This window comes from Antechinus flavipes, chromosome 3 (genome assembly GCF_016432865.1).
Source record: "Antechinus flavipes isolate AdamAnt ecotype Samford, QLD, Australia chromosome 3, AdamAnt_v2, whole genome shotgun sequence".
NCBI lineage: Eukaryota > Metazoa > Chordata > Mammalia > Dasyuromorphia > Dasyuridae > Antechinus > Antechinus flavipes.
Window position 1 is genome coordinate 416,455,963 of NC_067400.1, and position 22,887 is coordinate 416,478,849.

Consider the following 22,887-nt stretch of genomic DNA (forward strand, 5'->3'; position numbering starts at 1 on the left):
ATAAGTCTAGAAATGGAATCTTTGGGTAAAAAATTGTAAAAATTTTAGTCACTTAATTTGCATAATTTCAAATTACTTTCCAAAATGGTTGTACTAACTCACAGCACTATTAACAATGCCCTAGTGTGCCTTTTTTCTCATAATCCTCCAGTATTAACCAATTCCATCTTTTGGTATCTTTCAAACCTTTCATTTTAGAAGTGAGGAAACACTATCAAAGGGATTAAGTAATTTGCTCAAAGTAACCCAGGAAGTAAAAGTTCAGATTCTCCAACTCTAAATTCAGTGCTTTTTCCATTTCATCATTATTTCTCTTTCCCTGATAATCAACTATATTTATTGATCAACCAATGACTTGGATTCTTGAGTATAATATCAGTGATTCCAAAAAAGCATACAAATCATTTTGTCGTAGTTAAGTATTATTATACAAAATATTACTCAGATAACTGACCCATTGACAAAGGCATGGAAGTCTTAGCTATTAAGGTAAGTTACTTAACGTTGTTAGCCCTTTGTTTTTTCCTCTATCAGATGAATAAATTGTTTCAACTAGACAATATCTGAGATATTTTAAAATCAGACTCTTGGGGCAGGTAGATGGCATAATGGATAGAGCATCAGCCCTGAACTCAGGAGGACATTGAGTTCAAATCTGGCCTCAGACACTTAACACTTTCTAGCTGTGTGACCCTGGGCAAGTCATTTAACCCCAATTGTCTCAGCAAAAAGAAAGAAAGAAAAAAGAAAATAAAAAATAAAACAAAATCAGCCTCTAATAAAGTAAAAAGTGCACAACAGAGTACAAAAGATAACCTACAATGAAACAAGAAAAGATAGACAATTATAAATACAATGTCTTCTGTTATTATATATGCTTTCTTTTTCTTTTTCTTTTTTTTTTTTTTTTTTTTGAGGCAATCGGGCTTACGTGATTTACTTAGGGTCACACAGCTACTTAAGTGTTGTGTCTGAGACCGGATTTGAGATCGGGTTCTCCTGATTCCAGGGCTGCTGCATCTACAGCACCATCTAGCTGCCCCAGCATATATACTTTCTTGAAATGGAAATTTATTGTTACAAATTTTGAATTCTTCTTGATATTGTCAAGTACGTGTTCTTTCTGTCATATCAAGTGATACTATGATTTGCTCAAGATAAGGTTGAAAGATAAGATCCCAGCCAACAAAATAGTCTAACTGGACAAACATGAAATACGTGAAAATGACTGAAGAATATTTATGAAGTACCAAAATATATAGTAAGTGCCAAAACAGTGTCCATAAGTGCTGAGGGTAAAAGAGTAGTCAGAATAAATGTAGTTAATCAGCAAATTCTCTCCATAATTAATTTTTAGATAGGGTTCTGGGAATTTTTTTTTAATGTCCTGTCATTAATAAGTTCAGGAACTTGACCTGCAAATAACACTCCAGCTTATTTGCAGAACCAGATTAAAATGTATTTGGGAAATATTTAACAAAATAAATAAAAAATATGATAATATATTTTAAAGCTAGATCAGTATGCTGTAGCAGAGATTTTTATATGCAGATTAGTGTCCCCAGTTGCTATTTGAGTTTGACACCACTGGCCTAGAGTATAAAAGTTTAAATAACTCCAGCAGGCTCCCACAGCCATTATGTGTCAGAAGATGGACTTGAACTCAAAACTAGTTCTGAGACTAAGTTACTATTCATTACATTGTGGCTGCCTCTGTCATTCTGGGAAATTATATTGCTATTGTTGCTGAGTTATTTCTGACTCTTCTTGCTTCCACTTAGGGTTTTCTTGACAAAGATACTAGAGTGGTTTGTCATTTCTTTCTCCATCTCATTTTACAGATGAGGAACTGACGCAAACAGGGTTAAGTGACTTGCCCAGGCTCACAAACCTATTAAGGGTCTCAGGCTAAATTTAAACTCAGGAAGACTATTCTTCCTGACTCCAACTTAATGTTCTATTGCTGCTACATCTGGTTGAATTTGGATATTACAGAACTATTTAATCCAGCGAATTTTATCCATCCAGTTATACATTGCTCTGACAGTTTAATTCCCCTCCTCTAATATTTTGTATTTTATTTTTCTCCAGTTACTTGTAAAACAATTTTAGCATCTGTTTTTAAAACTTTGAGTTCCATATTTTCTCCTTTCCTTCTTCCCCATACCCCCCATTGAGAAGGCACATGTGAAATCATGCAAAACATGTTCATAAAAATCATGTTATAAAAGAAAACATAGCCCCCTTCCCACTCCTCCACCCACAAAAAAAAGAAACCCAAGAAAAATGAAGTAAAAAAAGTATTCTTCAATCTGTATTCAGGCACAATCAGTTCCTTCTCTGGAGATGTATAGCATTTTTCATTATAAGGGCTTCAGAATTATGTTAGATCATTGCACTGCTCCAAGTCATTTACTCTGATCATCTTACAATATTGCTGTTACTTTTTTTGTACATGGTACATTTCACTTTGCATGAGCTCATAGAACTCTTTGCAGGTTTTTGTAAGAGCATCCTACTCATCATTTCATATAGCACAGTAGTATTTCATTATAATTACATACCACAATTTGTTCAGCCATTCCCCAATTGATGGGCAGCCCCTTAATTTCCAATTAATTTATTTTGTATTATAATTTGCCCTGAGAAAGGAGGTGATATAGGTATAGATATAGATATATGTTATAGATATACTGTACATATAAATCCTTTTCCTTTTTCCTTTTTTTAACTCTCTTTTGAGATACACACTTAGTAATGGTATTATTTGGTCAAAGGGTATTCATGATTTTTTAACCCTTTGGGCATAGTTCCAAATTGCTCTACAGAATGATTGAATCAGTTCATAATAATACCAACAATGCATTAATTTCTCATTCCTCCCCATTCCCTCAAACATTGTCATTTTCTTTTTCTGGCCTGTTAACCAATCTAATGTGAAGGTATGAGGTAGTACCTCAGAATTGTTTTAATTTGGCAATTTAACTTTTGAGAGTAGCTTAGACTTCTAATGCAGAGGAATAGGGACTTTAAATAGGGTAACAAGACATAGGCCCTGAATACAAGGAGCAAGATAGGGATCGCTGGACCTGGACTTTATGTCCTTTGAATTTTCCCATTTTAACCATGAGAAATAGCCACATTTGATTAATATTCCTCAAATCTCATGTTTTCCAATAATGCCATTCCCTTACTCAAGAGCATAGTAATGGAATGCTTAGAGTCTTCAGTTAATCCTTCTTTGCTTAGAGACAATGTAGAGTAACCAACAACAACACAGGGCCACATTTGGCAAAAGAACATGTTCAGATAGAGATAACTGGAAGCCCTCATCATAGTTTTTCCTCTTCAAAAGGTTTAATTGGTCCACATAAGTATTGAACCATGACATTAGCCACATTAGCATTGTGGTCAAACTATCCCAGTTTTTTTTTAAAAAAAAGTTTTCTTAATTAAATTAAACCACAGATTTGAGTGTGTGTGTGTGTGTGTGTGTGTGTGTGTGTGTGTGTGTGTGTGTGATTCTGGGAAAGTCACTTAACCTATCTTGCTTTCCTCCTATATATAATAACACCTACATCCCAAGGTTGTTATAAGGATAAAAAGATAATTTTTTAAAAGTATTTTGCAAACCCTAAAGTCCTTGTTGTTGTAAAACGGGGTGGAAAAGACAAAAATTGGAAACCATGAAGAAGAAAACTTCAGGAGAATATTAGGGAACCATTCTTAGACCATATGTTGAGAGTTACTAGACAATTGGCCTTCCTTATTCTTCAGGAGTATATATGTAGTCTATGAATGGTTCTCTGACTCTCAGGCAAATGACGGCTTTGTTCTGGATTTGTAAATTCTGATTTGCTAAAGGTCACATCACTAGTAAATGGGAAAGCCATAACTGAAATCCAAATCTACTGATTTTACTTTTCAGTGATGTTTCTATCAAACAATACAGATATCCTTATAGGAAATTTTGGTCCAACTTCCTATAATTAGAGCTATTTTAACATGAAAATAAGCAATATATCTTAAGACACCAATTCATGGTAGAGGAGAAATTGTTATCATTTTCTTTATCCTAATACAGTGATACCCAGAATGTTTCATTTCTCTAGATGTTTTGCATATTTTTCTCTGGGTGTGTTCTAGATCTTCCTCTTCCTAATTGGATATTAGACCAACCCATGAAACAAAAAATAATTGGAGGTTAAAATATTTAATGCTATACTATTTTCACTTTCTCTATATATATGGGTTTGTCTGTTTCTTTTGGTCTGTTTCTTCTTTTACAACATAATATAGAAATTTTACATGATTGCACATATGTAACCTATATCAAATTGCTTACTGTCTTAGAGGAGGGGATGAGGAACAGAAGGAGAAAATTTGAACCCCAAAATTTTTAAATGAATGTTAAAATCTGCTTTTACATGTAATTGGAAAAATATAAAATACTATTTAAAACAAAAAAAAATAGTACTAGAGACAAGTGCAAAAAGAGTTAAGAGATAGAAAAGACCAATATCCTATGGAAAATAGATTGAATCATGCAGGAAATAATGCCACATCTGACTTGCTTAGAACCTCTAGGATCTTCATAGAGAAGACATAAGAAAGAGTTGGATTTGACACACTCAGTAATCCCTACTTTCATGTTGACATTCTGCCTTCTCAACCTAGTCATCACTTCCTCCTTAGAATTCTTCAAATTTTTGTCTGTATCAGATATTGCCATTTATCAATATAAGCTCATATAGGGAAATTTATCTTAACTACTTGACTCTAAACTCTTTGGGAACAGACATCTTTGCTTTTTTTTGATACTCCTGAAAATATCTAGTAAAAGGACTTTACCTATGGTACATGTTTAGTGAATATATATCAAATATTATACGATTATAGATTTATAACCAGAAGGAACCTCAAAAATAATTTATACCCATCCTCTTGTTTTATAAATGAGGAAACATGGGTCCATATCTTGAGGTTATATAGGTTGTAAATTTCATATAAGAAATACTATATGGGACAGCAGTTTAGTAGATAAAATTACTGGATCCAAAGTCAGGAAGATACAGGTAAAAATTTAGCTTCTGGTATATACTGGTATAACTATAGTCAAAGCCCTAAACCTGCCTTGGTTTCTTCATCTGTAAAATGGAAATAATATCTATAGCACTTATCTCACAAGGTTGTTGTGAGGCTCAAAAACAGTAATGTATGTAAAGCACTTTGCAACTGTGGAGCACTCAATAAATGTAAGTTTTGATGATGATGATGATGATGGTGGTGGTGATGGTGATAGTGATACTTTTCTTATGTATAGTAGAAACTACTAACCTCTAGGATATACTGCTTTGATTTTTTTATTTATTTCTCCAGCATGTATATATCCCCAACAAAACTTAACAGAAAATTTAACAAAATTCAATTCTAAGTAACAACATTCTATCCCACCCATCACTTCATAACATTTAAGAAGGTAAACTGTAATTTTGTTCTATTCAAATTGCCCTTGCTGTTGTCACTAACTCAGGTGTCCACTCTTCTATGTGACTGTTGATACTTAGCTTAAAAAGCTAAAGCTTCTCTTCACATCAAGGGCCATGTCCAGTTGCCTAATCCATATCAGACCACTGGACCCAGATGGCTCTTGAGGGGAAAATGAGATAGGTGACCTTGCACAGCCCTCTCCCATTTAAATTCAATTCAGTTGGAAGTCATGACATCATCTCCCTGATGTGATGGACAACAAAGGACAAACAACAACAACCAGACAACAATGTGCATCATACTAGTCACAACACACACCATTTCATGCACATGCATTAGACACTAGCACTGTCTAATAAGACACCAATAATCAGTTGATAAATATTTTGGAAAACAAATACATAATGTAATAACATAACAAATACATATAAATAAATTAGAGACATAATCTAATCTGTTGGTAATTAAGAGATATCAGCTAGTTGTCAGAGGAGATCAGGTTTTAATGATCATAGATTTCTAGCCTTAGCTTTGTGCTCTGTTTATCTTCTCCTGTTCAAGGAAATCATTACTAACCACAAAGGTTACTCTCAAGCCAAAACCTGAGAAAAGAGGTCAGCAAGTCCTAGAAAGGAGAAAAACATTTAAGTGATTTAAAGACCTGTCTTTAGTGTTAAATTTAAAGTGTCTTACTAGCAGGTAAAAAGCTTAGACAAATTGCTAAAGAAGGAATTATTGTTTGTCTAAAGGATATAATAGATAAGGGAGAATGAGTCAGACAATGCCATCTTTTCTGTCAATTATATTCTTTTTATTTTCAATAAGTTTATTTTTTATCTTCTTTTGAGTTTAATCTAATGATACTTTTAATTGGGAGAGTAATGAGCATATTTTATTCAGAAACTGATCTTTCCTCTTTAAATACAGATATTTATATTAGCTTTTTCTCACATTTGAGTTTTTCTGTTGTTTATTTTAATACAAGCATAGCCAATATATGTTGCTCCAACCAATGTCATTTGGTTTTGTTTTTTTTATTTAAACACTTAGTTTCCACTATCTTATTCCAGGCTGGAAGTGCAGGAGTTACTCATGAACTTGATTCTACTACTGATTAGCATGGGAGCTTTTGATCTACTCCATTTTTGCCCTTGCACCCCTCTTTAGTGAAGCTGGTGTGGATTTCCCTCTGTCCCTCCTCACCCAGATGCTCCCCATATTGATGTCAAACTTAGTGCACTCACTCAATCACTGTCACCTGCTGTGACACAACTCTTGAGTTCAAAAAATCCATCAGGCTCAGTCTTACAGGCTTACAATACAATAGCAATTTGTTACCATTTCTCAAAAACAACAGCCATACTTTATAACCAAATCTGATCATAATATGTGAAACCATTCTATGATGTTGTTTGGTCTGAGATGCAAATTCTATAGGTCACCTATGACACTTTGTCTCCCATGACAGTGTCTGGTCTAAAAGGTAATCAATTAACAGTATTTTTAGGATCATGTCTATATATTCAGTGCTTGAATTTCTTCCCAGGACCAATGTATTTCTGATTTTATAAGGAAAACTTGTGGAGAAAAGCAGTTGCCTTAACAGAGAGCTGCCTTTCAGCAATTTTTTGCTAGAATGTATCTTTTCTAGTAAACAAAGAGTACCAGCAATGGTTGTGGGTTTGTGCCAATCTTTCTCTGAGGCCCCACTGTAACCAATGGCACTAGTTTGTGAGAAGAGTTCGGGTGTGGCTGTGGAACAGAGTGAAATTCTGGTGGTTTCATAATAAAATTCTTGCTCATAGGCCAAGGGACCAGGTTTCTTTCCATTCCACTGTGATTCCACTTCAAAGCTAGTGAACTAAACAGTCTAAGGAGCTGGATGAAGGCTGTAGTCTTATCAAACAAATGAATTCAGATCCTACTGTTGCGGAGTTTGGGGTTATTTAGCAATTTTGGAGAAAAAATGTTAAGTTAATTTTAAATGTTGGCCACTTTAGACACCAACTTTGATTTCTGGGGAGCAAAAGAGGAAAGAAAGTTTAGGATTAAATGTCACAAAAGAGCCTAATGAATTCCCCCCCCCTCCATCTCTCTCTCTTTCCCTCCCTTCTTTCTTTCTCTCTGTCTCTGAGTCTCTCTCTGTCTCTTTGTTTCTATCTCTTTCTCTCTATCTCTCTCCCTCCTTCCTCCTCTTCCTTCTTCTTTTCTCTCCCTCCCTCTTCCCCTCTGTTCCTCTGTCCCTCTTTCCTTCTCACCCTCCCCCTGTGTCTCTCCTTGTCTCTCGTTTTTTTTTTTTTTTAAACAGGTTTGAGTGATAATATTGAAGCTTAATTGTCCAAGATGCCTGTTCCTCCTCCTCCAGCACCTCCACCTCCACCAACATTTGCTCTGGTGAGTGTCTCTTAGGGACTACATAAAAAAAATATAAGTATGTATTTGTTTTATACATAGTTGCTCTTTTGGCTTAAATAAGAGACAATCAGATGTAAGCAAATCCTCAACCAAAAGGGAACAAATAGCATTAAACATGTTTTAAATTTCCATTTGTTTCATTTCTCTGTAACTGTTTTAAGTTTTCAATACAGTCTGATTAGATTTCACCCTGCCCTTGTCAGCCATATTACTAAAATAAAACTTCCAAAGGACACAGTGTTCCAAGGACTAACTCTTTTGCCCATTCTTTGATACACTTTATACAATTCTAATTGGTAGTAAGAGATAGACAGATGGATTGCCTCTCATCCAGAGGTCACTCATCCTTATTCTTGACCTACTTCCTTCCCTGAAATTGGTTAGTTCTGATTGAACTCAATGGCAATAGGTGAGTTCTGACTGGGACTGATCTTTCACTAACTTTTGCTCCAAGCTGTCTTCAATTTAATTTAATTCAACAACTATTTATAAAGTGGCAATATGTTGGGAATACACAATCAGAAAAGTTCCTAGTCCTCAAAGGGCTAACGTTCTACTTACCTGATATTACATGTCATTCTTTTAATCTATCAGTTCCAATACAATCTTAAACTCATAGTATCTTAGATTTAGAACTGAAAAGTATTTAAAAGGGCATCAGGTCCAATCTCCTCCAGATTTGGTTCCTCAGGAAAAACTAAGTTCTAGGCAAGTTTAACTCACCTTTCCAAAGTCACACAGCTAATAATTGTCAGAAATGGATTTGAACCCAGTTCCTCTGACTCCAGAGCTAAGACCTGTTCATATTTTCCCCTCTGTTCTGCCCCGCATATCAAGTTCATCCACAAATCAAAGAGTCAAAAGATTTGAAACTAGAACATATCTTATACACTAGATGATCTTCTAGTCCCCCAGTCAGATTATCATATTCATTTGCCCTAAATCATGCCTAGTAAAATGGCAGAACTACAGAACCCAGGTCATGTGACTAGTATTCTTCCCATTATACATTATTTCCACATTAGATCAATTGTCCCTCTGAGTGCCTCTAAGATTCAAACTTCTCCAGTTTCCTTATCACTATCCATATTATTTGATTTTGTAGAATAAGTGAGTTGTTAAGAAGCAGGTATTTTTCCTTTTATTTTCTTCTAATTCTAATCTATTGTTACACATTAGATTAATATCCCTACTACTGATTTTATCATGACATTTCCTGACTCAAGTATCTACTTTTGCTGCCTATCACTTCTCATATTAAATAGAAGCTCATCCTAACATTCAAGGATTGTTTGTTGAATTAACAACAATTCAATTAATGGGTCCCACTTTACATATATATCTGCTAGCCTTCACCAATATAGTCCATTCCAGCTCCCATCAGGCAAGTCTCCAATTTTCAACATGTAGCCTAGTCATTCTCATTAACTTTTTTCTCATTCTGGCCTGTCCTGATCCCAGTTACCCACAGTTCAAAGAAGCTCATGAGCTTGAAGTAGTTCCAAGGTCGACCTAGTCTACTTACAGTGAAAGTCCTTCCCTAAGATACATTGTTAATTCTAAGTTGGCTCTGGTTACACCAAGGGATTCTACAAATGCATGTGATTTTGGTCAAGTCCTTAACCCTGTTTGCCTCAGTTTCTTCATATGTAAAATGAACAGAAAAAGGAAATGGCACACCATTCTAATATTTTTGCCAAGAATACTTTCCCAAATGGAGTCACAAAGAGTCATTCATGATTGAAACAGCTGAACATATATTATTACCCAGTTGAGAAAAGAGCACTGAAAAAATTAAATATGAGAAATGAAAGGAGAGATTGGGCTAGCCCTATCCCTAGCCTGTCCTTCTAATAAACACATCCAAGAGAGACCTCCATAATAATTAAATTTGCAAGGACTATCTCCTGGGTCACTATTAATATATTTAAGATCTGTCAGTTCAGGAATTGCCCTAAGGCCAATCAGGAATGGCCAGATTAGGTAATAACAATATTAATAAAAATAATTTCTTTAGCATTTTAAAATTGCAAATAATTTTATATTAGCTTATTTCATCCTCACAGCAGCTCTGGAAGATAAGTGCTGTTATTATCCCCATTTTATGGAAGAAACCAAAAATAAGAGAATTTATATGACTTGCCCAAGGTCACATAGCTAGTAAGATCTGAGGCAGGATTCAAACGCAGATCTCTGACTCATAAGGCTAAGGCTATACATTAAGCCATTTTGCTGCCTAGATAGCCCTTGGACCAGACTATAATTGGATGGACAGATAAATCAGTTCCTGATTCTATCCTTTAGAAGCCAAATCCTGGATGCCACCTGCAAAGTCCCCTCTGCCCCAATATTAAAATTCTCTTTTGTCCCTGGTCAGCCAAGTCATTGTCTGTCCGTTACAGCCCAACAGACATCGGCATGAATTTTCAGTCTTCTATCTCAGAGCAACTTCCCTGAACTAAAAATGAATATTATTTATTGCTACTGTCTACTCCCAGATTATCTCTATTTTAAGAAAAAAAAAAGAGCTACATTTGTATCATTGTCAAACTTCCCCAAGATCTATAACTTTTTGCCAGGCTTCTTAATTAGGAGTTCCTCTGTCAAGGCTGACCCCACTGAATGTTACAGTTTGTGGTCTTACTTTTCCTGATAAATAACAAGTTTACATGGTTAATTTTCAGGCAAACACAGAAAAGCCTTCCTTGAACAAATCAGAACAGGCTGGAAGAAATGCTCTCCTTTCTGACATTAGCAAAGGGAAAAAACTCAAGAAAACAGTTACCAATGACCGAAGTGCACCGATATTGGACAGTAAGTATCCCCCAAAATTAATTTTAAGGCATAATGGTGTATGACTTAATAATCAAATCCAAACAATTCTGCTAATGCCAGCTGCAATGCTGGCAGATGGAGGTACTCTATTACTCATTGGGTGCCAGGGTCCTCGTGGCTTTCTTCCCTGAATGCTGCAGGAAGCTGGCATAATCATTCTTTGTCCCGGGCACACAGGGGCTCCTTTCTGAGGCGCTCAAAGTACTTTGTAAATCTTAACTCATTGCTCCTCATTCCCCACCCAGGTCAGGAGCAAGGAGCCCCGTTCTCTTTTAGAGATTGAGATGATAAAATCCATGATGTACTGATTGTTTTATCCAATACAAAGTCTATAAGCCAGCCAGGAAAACTTGACATTTTGTCTCTCCCACTTTTGTAATTACCAGGCATGCTACTCAGCATGAAAAGATACCCTTGGATGAAATGTAGTACTAATGTATGACGGAGCCTCAGGACTGTCAGCACACCAGATCTTTCTATACTCTCTATCAATCAGATAAATTAGAGATATATCTAACCTTTCTAGACTTCAATAAGGCTGGGATTGATTTTCCTAAGGCCTTATAAAAACTTTGTGGGTATAGGACTGATGGAAATGGAAAGAAAATTAGAAATAAGAGGAGGCTTTCTGGTAGTCTTGTCTGCAGGTGGATTAGAAGATGGAAATGTCAGCATTAGGGAACACTGGTTAGAAGGCAGAGGAGTTGAAAGGAGAAGGAAATGGAGAAGAGGAAATCAATGGAGATCTCTGACTACTGCTCCTTGACTAAGCAATAGTTATTGAGCAATATTTTCCACCCTACAAAGGGGAAGTACAAGGTTTTTGACTTTTGATTTGAAGCTACCTAACCTCCAAAAGCAAATGTCTATGATATGTACTGTTGTACTGTAACCCCTCAATCCTCCTGAGAAAATTCATCCAGTTAGTATGTATTAATTTTCTTCCTACCCTCTAGAACAAATTTTTGATCTGATGTTCATAAACTTGTGGGGGGTATATGTATTTTAATAACCATTTCAGTATTTTCTTTGTAATCTTGTATTTTTTTATTTTGTGTACTTATAAACATTCAGAGAAAATGCCCATAGGTTTCACCTGATTGCCAAAGGGAGCTAATATGGCACAAAAAGAACTGAGAACCCCAGCTCTAGAATAATAGATTAATTGATTCATAAGATGCTGGAACTAGGGAGCATACTTGAAGATTTCCTATTCCAGATTCCTGATTTTATTAAAAAGCAGGTGTTTGGGAATGGATTTATTTTATGCAGAGTTGTTGTTCTTGGGGTTAAGTCATTTTTCAGTCATGTCTGAATCTTCAATGACCCTGTTTGAATGACCCCATATGGCTGATGGTAAAGGTAGGACTTGCACCCATCATGCCTGATTCACAACTGAATGCTTTACTCATTATCACCTTAATTCTTTATCTACCCATGATATTTCATATAGAAGAATTCCAAATATCAAGGGGCTAAAGCCTAGGATATTTCTAGAAGATCTCTGTCTACAAAGGAAAGGTTCTCTGAGTAATATTAGCAGCAACAATAACAATCAACATTTATGTGCTTTAAGGTTGCAAAGCATTTATATATATACATATATATGTATAATATATATAATCTCATTCAATAGTAAAAATAATCCTATGAAGTAAGGACTGTTGTTATTCCATTTTACAATGAAGTATCTAAAGGACACAGGATATAAGTAACCTTCCCAGGGTCATATAACTTCAGCTTCTTTAAGTATTTTGTGACCCCATGTCTTATAACTGAATGTGGAAGTTGTAAAATTATGATTCATTATCAATAAATATTTGATTTGTAAACCATCTATATACCTGGGGGCACATAAAAATTTCTTTGGCAAAAAGGGGTCATGAGTTGAAAAAGTTTAAAAGCCTTTGTATAGCTAATAAGTCTGAGACAGAATCTTAACTAAAGATTTTCTGTCTCAAAATCAAAATCTCACTCTCTTCACTCAAAATGAAACCTTGTAACTAGGCCCAATCAACTCATTTCTTTAGCTAAAAACCTTAATGGAGTCCTTATTAACTACAGATGATCAGAAAGCAAGCTTATCCTATAATGCTATACAATTAATAGGAGCTTAAGAGGCTGGAGAGGAAATGCAAATTCTCATTCATTGTGAGAGAGTCCCAAACAGGATGAAATTCTAAATCTCCCATTAATGAATCTCTGAACCCTCCACAGAAATAATACAAGAGGCATAAAAGGTTAGGAGGGGGAAAGATCATAGAGATAGCTCAGTCCATTTCCCTCATTTTCAGATAAAGAAACTGAGACCCAGAGAGAAGTCATTTATTGAAGGTCATGTACTTGATAAATGGAAGAAATGAACAGAGCTGGGCCCTAAGTACAACTCTGTCCCCATGGCAACAAGCAACCTCCATACGCTGCTACCAGCTTACTTCTAGTAGTATAACATATTAGCAGATGGTGGTTTGATTTTATTGTTTGTGGGTGGTTTGGTTGGGGGAGGAGAATGAACCTATGATTTCATCAGTGTAAGAACTTCTTAGGTACTCACTCCATCAGCATTTCATTTGTAAGTTAAAACTTTTAGAGAATTGACTGCTGGTCACTGAGAATTCAAATGATTTTTTCCCCTGGCAAACAGCAATTATGTATCAGATCCAATATTTGAACCTTGATCTTCCTGACAAAGTCAGTCCCTTCTCTATTATCTTATACCATGTCTTAAGAATGCCCACTTCTTAGGGATTTCCATATCCTATGAGAACATGACCCTATCAAATAAGTATTCTTGTACTTTGTGTACATAAACAGGCATAAATTTGTCTGTTTGGAATTACATAGATTTTGCAAACAATCAAGATTGAGCCCTATTTTGAATCATAGAATCTAGAATTTGGAAAGGGTAGGAGTAAAAGAGATTTAATTTGTAAGGGTGCTGTCATTGTGCTCAGCTTTGAAATGTTAGTCCTGATTTAATTAGTAGCTTTTAAATTCAACCAATAATTAGTAGTAGTTACTTTACAAAACTATTTACTGTATAGCAGCTTCTTGTGGAGGGGAGTGTTAAAAAAAACACTAGAAATTAAGGGGATGTCTTAGTATCAGTTGGGGAATGGCTAAATGAATTATGGTATATAAATGTGATGTAATAATAATTGAATCTATCATTGATAAAGTACTTTAAAGTTTGCGAAACACTTTACATATATGATCTCTTTTGATTCTCATACAACTCTGGACACTAGGTGCTGCTATTATCCTGATTTTCTAGATGAGGAAACTGAAGCAAAAAGCATTTAAATGACTTGCCCAAGATCACACAGTTAGTGTCTGAGGCTGGCTTTGAACTGAGACCTTTCTAATTCCAGTTCCAGCACTTTCTCTACTATGTTACCCAGTCACCTAATTCCATCACACTTCTAATAGGAATTATAAAGCTACAGTAATAATAACTTTGTGTTTTGAATGTTAAACCAGACCAAACCAACCCTCACAGATGCTCACATTCCAAGGTTTGATTACCTGTGGGTTTTTGTTTTGTTTTGTTTTTTGTCACAGAAATTAATGAAAACAATCTGCTAAAATATGGAGGGGGTAACAGTCCACATTGGTGGAAGAAATGCCCACAAAGATTAGATCACAGATTATTGAAGCATTTAAGGACAAGTAAGATAATCCTATTGGGAATAAAGATTAAACATGTAAACAGAATTTTCTTTCTCAGCTTAGTAAACTAAGAAGCTAAAGAAACAATTTGGGTTTTTTGCATGTTTTTCTCCTCCCACACACCAAATTTCTCAGAATATATGAACATAGTCAGTGTGTTGCTATAGAGGAAACTCTGGATTTGAAGTCTGGGACCTAGGTTCTTCCATTTACTATCTTAGTGACCTTAGATATGTAAAATGCTTTGCAATTCTTAAAGGTATATAAATGCCAGGTATTGTTGTCACTTACCGTCTTCTAATCTCAGTTTTCTCCTCTGTAAAATAAAGGATGTAAAATGAAATGACTTCTGAGATGCCATCTAACTTTAAATTAATGATTCAATAATCCTGTGAAGCGCTAATGTATTATTTAGGAAGAAGTAACCTCCTGATTACAAGCTTTGCAAACCCCGAGATGAAGTGATGACAAACACCACAATGTGAACTTTGTTTCCCCAGCACAAGTAGCTTGCTTTCCAGCACACTGAGAGGCAGACACCAGCCAGAGAAGATTTCACAGAATCCCAGATCCAGCATCTTTTGGTTGAGGAAAGAGAAAGAAGGAGGGGAATCAGTGCATATTAGAGACAAGTGGATCACCTGCTCTTTTTGTCTATTCTGTATTCCTTTGTTATCACTTTGGAAATTCCTGTGTTTTCTCAGCTGGTATGGAGGGAAGAGAGATGTGGTATTTGAGGTGGGGAGGAGGTAAAGATCTGGGCTTCATCATTAAGGCCCTTCAGAGAAGAGCCACAAAGTATAGAGAAAGGTACTGTAGTGAAGAAGAATCCAAAGAGTACTCCTCATCCTGCTTTTCAGGTAGATCCTTGTTTTATTATTTTATTTTTATATGAATATGTATAATATGTACATATACATAAATATGTATATATGTATGCAAAAATATACACCTATATATATACATGTATATATATTTTTGTAGTAATTACAGTATTCTGCAATTCTAGGGCTTGATGAAAAAGTCAATGTGAAATAGCATATGCCTTCTGTTTATACTAAAGTTTTCATTTTCCTCTCTTTGCAGAACCTAAAGGATCTGGTGGTGGAGGCAGCAGCTTTGGAGGAGGTAGCGGTGGTGGCGGATTTAGTGGATCTAGTAGTGGTGCCACTGGAGGTGGTTTTGGAGGGAGTGGTCCACCTGGGTTAGGTGGATTATTCCAGGCAGGAATGCCAAAACTGAGATCCACGGCCAACAGAGATAATGGTAATGACATGAACAAATTTTTCTTCCTTATTTATTAGGTTGCTCTGTCATCCCACTGCTGCCATATTTCATAGGTATAGTTTGAAGGGATCTTGGAGGTCATCTTGTCCAATTCCTTCATTTTAGAGAGGAGGAAACTGAGATGATTTAGGTGAGAGAGTTTAATTTCCACAAAGAAAATAGCAAGGGTGAGATTTGTAACATGCTGTCTTGATTCTTTAAAAACTATTGCCTATTTTAAATTAAAATTATTTTATAGGAACAGACTGTATTTAACAATATTTTCTCTACTGATATCTGACTATGGTAACATATAGAGTAGTCATGTATTTTAGGGGGACACTTTTTCAGGACAACCTGGGTTGGGAGAAAGAACAATATCTATAGCCTTTTGCTTATGGAATCCTGACTGATGGTTTGATGTCCTGGGAATTTGCCCTGTCTACTTTTTGGAAGTTGTCTGACTCTGTTCTCCAAGCTATATTTTAGATTACTTTCCAAAATCAGTCTATAGCATTTCGATAATAACCATCAATTGTGGGAATAAGTTTCTTGAAGTCACAGGGGATTTGCAAACCCTTCGCATCCTTCTAGAACAGGCTTTGGGTCCATGAGAGGCATTCATTGAATTCCTGATGATGATAATAGAATTTCAGTCCCAATGATTCTGAAAATATGCTGATGGGACAGTCCAGAGCAGCAATCAAACCACAAAGCATCTGCTCTGAGTTGCTAATAGCATAATAAAAAAATTAAAACATCTCCCCTGCCTCTATTAGTTGTGCTCAAATGAAAACAGTACTACATGAGACTATCGCCTGCTTATCCAGAAATATAAGAAATCACCTTAGAAAATACTACCTAAAAATGCTCATTTGGATAGGGAAGGGAGCAGGAAGAATAAATTCTAATTTCTTATCCAACCTACTTTAGTGTTCTTTTTTGTTGTTCAGTTGCATCTCAATCTTTGTGACTCCATTTGGGGGTTTCTTGGCAAAGACACTGGAGTGGTTTGTCGTTTCCTTCTCCAGCTCATTTGATAGAAGAGAAAACTGAATCAAACAAAGTTTAAGTGACTTTCCCAGAGTCATAGGCTTAGTAAGTATCTGAGTTCAGATTTAAACTCAGATCTTTCTCACTATAGGCCTGTGTTCTATACCCTTGCTACAGTGTCCTTTAAGAAATATTAAAATGCCTTTTAAATAGATGTAAAATACACACACACACACACACATACACACAGAGCACTTATTTGATAAAATTGTCAAATGTTCTGCTGTTTCCAGTAGAATTCGGCAGAATGTATCAAGATCCAAAGCTTTATGTATATGAAAATGTCTGTCATATTAGGCCTAGCCATGTCCCTTAACAGACATTCCTTTTGATGAGAAGATGTGATCAATATATTCTAATCCACCAGACTCAGCAGAAGGTCCTTCTCTGACCCGTGCAAGCTCTCATACCAGAATTATTACTCTGGCATATTTGACCCAGTTCACTTTTAACTTTCATATCATCCTTCCTCTAAGTGTTGCCATTTTACTCAAGAATTCCTCTACCTGAGTTTCTTAATCCTCTGGCTTATAATCTTATGCAAGGCACTTAACTGTTCAGCCTCAGTTTCTTCTTCGGTAAAATGGAGGAAATAATAGCACCTATCTCCTAGGATTTTTATGAGGATCAAATGAAATAATTGAAGTAAAATGCCTTGAAAATCTTTAATAGCTTATAAAATTTTGACTACTTTTTGGATCTTCTTGACTTCCATTTTTCTCCCTATGTATTTTTAATTATTAATTTAAGACCTAGGACCCTGTTGGCCCTTGTTAGGATTGGCTCTGAACACTTTAATTCTTCACTTACTACTGTCTTTTGTAATTTAAAACTTACTGGTCAAAAGTAGTGTTTCTCAAATTATAAAACTCAATTTCCAAGATTATTATGACTTTTTTTTAGCTTTCTGGTACTTTTTTCCCCCTCAATTTTTAAATACATTTTTATTTAGAGTTTTGCATCCCAAATTCTGTCCCTTTCTCTCTCCTTCCCACCTCTCTAAAATGATAAGAAATCAGATACAGGTTATATATATGCAATTATGTAAAACATTTCCGTATTAGTCAGATTATTATGAATTGTAAAAAAAATGAATTATTATTGTATCTGATTCTTTGTAACCCTATTGGGATTTTCTTGGCAGAGATACTGGAATAGTTTGCCATTTCCTCTCCAGCACATTTGACAGATGAAGAAACTGAGGCAGAGTTAAGGGACTTGCCCAGGGTCGCATAGATATTAAATGTCTGGGGTCAAATTTCAACTTAGGAAGAGTGGTCCTGACTCCAGACCCAGCACTGTATGCACTATGGCGCCACCTAGCTGCCCTAAGAAGATGAATATACTGGGATGAAAATAAAAGAGTATTTTCCCCCTTAGTTATCTCATTGTGGTGAGTCCTAGATTTAGAGTTGGAAGAGATTTTGAATTCATTCAATTCACCCCCTCTACCATTTATCAGAAGAGGAAAACATGGCCCAGAGAAATTGACAATTTACCCAAGAACACATAGATATTAAGTGGCAGAGGTAGAATTCTGAGTCCAAATCTGTGGATTCTTCCAGCGCCCACTACTGGTAGCCCCATCAATGTCAAGTTAACTATATAATAAGGCTGTCTGGTCTACCAGTGTGTAAATGAAAATAATCAGCAGGAAAGAATTAAGTTCCCGTTACTCAGTCCTCCTAAAAAACACTTCAATTAATGCCGGCTGCCTTTTTTTTTTTTTTTTTACATTTTTGTTTGTCAGACTTTTCTCTGACAACTTTTGCCAATCTCCATTTTTTTTATGAAGAGTTATAAATTTATCATATTTTTTCACCTACTTGTAAAGAAGTTCTTTTGAAACCAGTTAAGACCTACTATACAGGGTGAGAGTAGGAAAACTAAGGCCAGTCTTTTTACGGGAAGACTATTTTCTTTAAACCTTATGATAGAAAGGGTAATTGTTTTTTGTTGTAGATATTGTTGCTTAATTTGAATTGTATAAACTTAAGTAATAACTTTAACTGTATTGAGTGGACTGCCCTTAGCAGTAACCTATCCACTAATTGTGTTGAGAGATTAGTGCAGAATCTTCTGAAAATCACAAAGGTATTTAGAAATCTGGATCCAACCTATCCCCCTACTTGAGGAACTTTCCTGGATAAATGAATGGATAGCCAGCCTTTTTCTTAGAATTCTGAAGCGACCTTCTCGTTTGAGGAAGTTCTTTGTTTTCATTTTCTTATGCTGCATCCATCATCTCTAACCCCGTTATCATGTTCTCTAGTTTCAGAGTCGGGAGGAACGCGCCCCCCTATTTTGCCCCCGGGAGGAAGAGCTACGTCCGCAAAGCCATTTTCTCCCCCTGGAGGTGTAGGGCGGTTTCCTACACCTTCTCCGGGCCACAGAACTGGTCCTCCCGAGCCCCAGAGGAATCGAATGCCTCCTCCTCCCAGGCCTGACCTGAGCGCAAAGCCTGACAGCGGTCCGCCTCCCGTGCCTAGCACGCCAAGGCCAACACAATCAAGTCTCCACAACCGAGGCTCTCCCCCAGTGCCCGGAGTACACCGGCAGCCCAGCCTGGGGCCAACGCCTCCTCCATTCCCTGGGAACCGAAGTGCAGGATTTGGTGGGATTCGACAGTCATCTCCAGGCACCTCATCTCCCTTCTCCAACAGACCTCCCCTTCCTCCTGCCCCAAGCAGGGCTATGGATGACAAGCCACCGCCGCCACCGCCTCCAATGGGCAACAGGCCTTTGGTCAATAGAGAAGGGGCTCCCCCACCTCCTCCTCCTCAAAACAATAAGCCTCCCGTGCCTTCCACGCCCAGGCCATCCTCCTCTTCACAGGCCCCACCTCCACCTCCCCCTCCCAGCAGGCCTGGTCCTCCTCCTGTGCCTCCGGTGTCCGGTGGGAATGATGAAATCCCCAGGCTTCCCCAACGGAATCTATCCCTTACTTCTTCTGCGCCTCACTTACCTTCACCAGGGCGTTCAGGTCCACTTCCTCCCCTACCCAATGAGAGACCGCCTCCTCCAGTGAGAGATCCACCAAGCAGATCAGGTATGACCACATCTCCAGGAACCCCGTGTGCCATTTAGGCTGACAATATCAATTAGCAATCAGTCAACAAGTAGTTATTAAGTTATTGTGTGCCAGGCACTATGCTGAGTGCTGGGGATATAAAAGAAAGGGACAAACATTTCCTACCCTGAAGAAGCTTAACATTCTTGCTGGTGATAAATCATAATACTATGAAATATAATATATACGATATAATAATATACTATAACATACAATAACATGATATACTATTATATATGGCAAAATAGTATAATATTTTATGGTGATAAATCATAATAATATGATATATATTATAATATTAAACAATATAAATAGATATAACAAATATCATTATATGCTATTATATATGGCAAAATAGTATAATATTTTATTATAAATTTATAACAGATTTATAATATTTCAGGACTGGGGATAAGGACAGGACCTGTGCCCCATTGGTGTAGGGAACTCCTAGATGAGGGAGCCTCTATCAATTCAGATCAAGCTCTTTCCTATAACTTAAATTCTTAGAGCAGAGCAGAGGTGGGTTACCTTGAGGTCTGAATTTTTTTTTTAATATTTTGACAACTATATCTCATTATAATTGGATTTTTTTGTAATCCTAAGTATTTTATTTATTCATATAAAACATCTGTAGACTGGGGCCCTTTATTCACCTGCCAAAGAGGTTATGACACAAAATACTCTTAAAGAGTTTCCTAAAGGAGCAGCTAGGTAGTGCAGTGAATAGAGAATCAGTCCTGAAGTCAGGAGGACTTGAGTTCAAATCAATCTGATCTCAAACACTTAACACTTCCTAGCTGTGTGACCCTGGGCAAGCCATTTAACCCTAATTGCCTCAGACAAAAAAAAAAAAAAAAAAAAAAAAAGTTGCCTAGAGCACTGAGAGATTGTGACTTTTTTAAAATCAAAATGCATTTATTATGGACCCACTGTCTGTGAGTGATATGGATAAAAGTTCAAAAAATAGCAATTCTTATTTGCAGGGGTCTTATTCTAATGGAGCATAAATATAAAATTTATAAATACAAATATACACAAAGTAAAAATACTAGGAATGAAGTTTAGGAGAGAAAGTACTAGTAGTTGAGGGAATCAGAAATGGTCTCAAGAAGAAGATGGTCCATGAGCAGCCTTAGAGGAAGAAACAAATTCTATGAGATAGAAAAGTAAAGAGGCAAAGAATGTCCAGTGCAGTCACATAGCTAGTATATATCAGAGGCAAGACATAAACCTGGATTCTCTGCTTCCAGACCAGCTCTCTAGCCATGTTACTTTTGCAACAATATCAAGTCTATATTTTTGTAGCACTTGGAGGTTTACATAACACTTTCCTCAAAACAACTCTGTGAAGTACAGGGGAAATGTTATTTACTCATTTTAGAATAAAAGAAAATTAGGAACAGAGAGGACTGGTTAGGTATGCTATCCCCTCAAGACCATATTAATATAATACTAGACCAGATGAGGACTAAAACTCAGGTTTTCTGCCTCCTTAGTTCTCTTTCCACTATTTTCAGCTTTTTCTGGGGACGTTTATTTAATTATCTAGATGCTTCTTATTTCATCTATGCGTCTTTGTGTCATTTAACTGTTTATTAGCAAAAGACATCCCTTGAAATATCAAGAGGAGATTGGAGGTATAATGTGTTTTCTTATTTGTTAATTCTAGCAAAGAATACTAAGTGATTATAGAGACTGAACTTGTTAGTAAAGTAAATTATTAGTAAATGAATATTATTTTTATCAAAATTAGTACTTATTAGTATATTATCAACAAAATTGTCAGAGTTCATCTACTCCATTTCAAGGGTTAATTGCAACGCAAAATACTTTTTTTCTTTCTTTTTTCTTTTGTTTAGCAAAGTAATTGGGATTGAGTGACTTGCCCAAAGTCACACAGCTAGGGAGTGTTAAATATCTTGAGTTCTGTAGCCACTGCCCTTGCCTTTCTGTTGACTTATAACCACACAATTAACCTGCATTTCAGAGAATAAAGTCTCTTTATTTTGCAGTTTTAAAAGAATCAAGAAAGCCTTTCTGAAATACTTGCTCAGGAGATTCATAATTTCTACCATTACATGAAATTATTTTAGATATTTTTTAATCATTTTAAGTATTTGTTTATACCTTTACATTTCCCTCTTTAGTGAGTGTTCCTGGGTTCCTTACTAAAATGTAAATTAAGGTTAGTCTGCTTTTAGTATGATTGGTTTATCCTCGGACAAACTGAATTAGCTGAATAAAAATTAGAACTCCTCTTTCTGGCCACTAATCTTTTTTTTTTTTTTCCATCTAACTGTATAAGGACCTTTCTGAAGGGGAAGATGAAAGAGGGAACTTCTATTTCTGGTTGGTTTCCTAATGATATTTCTACCAGGGACTGATTGTGGTTGGAATTGTTCATTACAGGAATGTGTCTATTGAATAAGACAGATATTTTACATTTAAAGGACATCTTATTAAAGTCTTTTTATTAAAGACATCCTGTTAATTAATGATTAATTATCACTTAATTTATAAACATTTATTAAATGCTTACTGTATGTCAAGCTCAAGAAGCAAAAGACAGTCCTTGCCCTCAAGGAGGTCACAATCCAAGGAGAGATAACATACACACACACACAAAAAAAAAATTTGCAAAATTAAAAAAAAAATACTCCCCAAAATAAAATACAGTCTCTCTCAGGACATTTACAAGGGTTTTTTCGAGCTCTAATCTCTAACTATATTGTTCTACAAATAAAATTTTTTAAAAAACTAAATTGTTCTACAAATATAAAACTATATTGTTCTACAAATTCTATTAATAAAATGACTCAAAAAGGATAACAAAAGATTTTTCAGGATCCAAATATTAAATTAGTTAAATCATAAAAGGGAAAACTTTCTTTGATTAAAGTAGAATAGTGATCTCTAGCGATAAGCTTAATTGACTACTCAAACAACCCTTTAACCAAAAAGTGTGTATTACCCTGTATACATACCAGTAAATAAGCATTTATGTGGTCAGACACTGTAAGGCACTGAAGATACAAAAACAAAAATGAAGTTGTTCCCTCCCACTGGACACTTGCATTCTATAAGGT

At 35.9% G+C, this 22,887-nt stretch overlaps 1 protein-coding gene across 8 annotated transcripts in view; it reads left to right on the forward strand.

Moving 5' to 3' along the window:
* WIPF1 (WAS/WASL interacting protein family member 1) overlaps positions 1 to 22,887 on the forward strand; it is a 173,278-nt gene that overhangs the window by 140,070 nt on the left and 10,321 nt on the right. For all 8 annotated transcript variants that reach the window (XM_051986176.1, XM_051986175.1, XM_051986181.1 and 5 more), the window contains 4 exons: positions 7,799 to 7,884; positions 10,590 to 10,719; positions 15,496 to 15,675; positions 19,001 to 19,777. In XM_051986176.1, the coding sequence (XP_051842136.1) occupies positions 7,834 to 7,884; positions 10,590 to 10,719; positions 15,496 to 15,675; positions 19,001 to 19,777 (1,138 nt within the window). In that variant the 5' untranslated portion in view covers positions 7,799 to 7,833. The remainder of the gene's footprint in view (positions 1 to 7,798; positions 7,885 to 10,589; positions 10,720 to 15,495; positions 15,676 to 19,000; positions 19,778 to 22,887) is intronic.